The following is a 1625-nucleotide window of genomic DNA, read 5'->3' on the forward strand; positions in this document are numbered from 1 at the left end:
ATGAATTTTGAAGTCATCCTGAAATTAACTGTATTTGGGCCCTTTCAGACCGAGGAACCCTTTTCATGGAGAATATCATGCCAGCAGCTCCAGCTTCTGTATCTTTGGAAATCACAATAGTAGCTGTGTGGCAGGGGAAGAAGACACAAGAGAGTCTTGATTTGTTTCAGTTAAATAGCAGCAGCACCACCACCACCAAAATACAGCCATAAATTCTTACCTTCTATCCCAGGAGTTCATTCCTAAGTCATTTAACAATAACCTGCAGAAATAAAATGGTGCTTGTGGCTCAGCAGGACTTGGTTCTTCTTGATAAGCTATTTTCATATCAAGATCACAATCACATTTATATATATATTCTTTTTCTTGGGCACTCTGCCTTATTAGGGCTTCTATGATCTCATTCTCTTGGTCACAGTTCATACCAAATGGTGGAGGTGATGGCTCATTCAGTTTTCGCTGAGGATGTAAAAGGCATTCAGGACTAGTGCTACCAATCTTTTCCAGCAATGTGTCAAGAGCATCTTCTCCTTCTTCTACTTGAGCAACATCTGTCGGAGACTCAAATTGCTTCTCACGACTGCTTGAAATCACAAGTGAATTAATTCCATTTTGCCGTGGTAGACAGCCTTCCAAAGGTCCATATAATATCCTGCCATCCCAAGAATATTTCCCTGAGATATCTCTGACTATTACTCTTACATCTGAGGGAGCTCCTGCTGGCTCAGTCTCCAATCTCCTTTCTGCAGGAATTTGGAGGTAAGATATAAGACTACTGTCGTTAAATACAAATAATTGCAAGTTTGGACTTCGGAAGACTTCTGAAGACAGTTCAGAAGATTCCACGTACGAGTTCTCATGATTCTCACTTATAAGGCTATGCAGAATGGCAGGACCTCCACTAAGGGGATAGTGACCTAAGTGGTTTACTAGATGTGTCATAACCATCCGTGCAGTTAGAGGTATTAATTCCAAGCTTCTTCTTTTTTTTTCTGAAAGCAATCAATGAAAAGATACTAATGAGAAACAGTAGCAAACTGTAATTAAAATGTTTACCAGCAGATTTAAATCAATAAAAAGACACACTGGAGGCTGTTAGCCTATCTTGATTTTTCTCTCTTTTTTCCCTTTTAAATCGTCTCTTTTTTGGTTACAGAAACTTTTAACAAACAATATACAAGGTCTTACATTTCTTCAGAAATAAACTTTACATTTCAAATGTCATTTTCTTCTATTTTACAATTCCAATCATTTGCCTCACAATGTAATTTCCTGCACATGCACTGATTTCAAAGATACTGAAGCGTGAGAAAAATTAGCAACAAGGATCTGGGTGAAGAGATGCACTTAAAAGAATCTAAAATATCTTATCCTCCATTCTTTAATAAATCATATTTTCCTTTGACTGAATTAGTCTTCTTGCAATCACAAAGTCTCTTGGGACACTGACATGTTAGGAATCTGACTGATGAAAAACATCACTGACAAATACAGTTTTGTAGGCCATTGAGGTTCTGAAAGAAACTTGAAAAATATTAGACTATCATAATCACCAATCAGATGTGAATTTGAACAGAAGATTTCTTGCTCCTGCTGACACAAGTAATCAGAAAAAAAACCTCAGC

General features: G+C 37.4%; 1 protein-coding gene across 2 annotated transcripts in view; it reads right to left on the reverse strand.

The window, feature by feature from the left end:
- RALGAPA2 (Ral GTPase activating protein catalytic alpha subunit 2) overlaps window positions 1-1625 on the reverse strand; it is a 375043-nt gene that overhangs the window by 123351 nt on the left and 250067 nt on the right. For both annotated transcript variants that reach the window (XM_025201970.1, XM_025201964.1), the window contains one exon: window positions 221-992. In XM_025201970.1, the coding sequence (XP_025057755.1) occupies window positions 221-992 (772 nt within the window). The remainder of the gene's footprint in view (window positions 1-220; window positions 993-1625) is intronic.

This window comes from Alligator sinensis, unplaced genomic scaffold (assembly GCF_000455745.1).
Source record: "Alligator sinensis unplaced genomic scaffold, ASM45574v1 scaffold140_1, whole genome shotgun sequence".
Taxonomy (NCBI): Eukaryota; Metazoa; Chordata; order Crocodylia; family Alligatoridae; genus Alligator; species Alligator sinensis.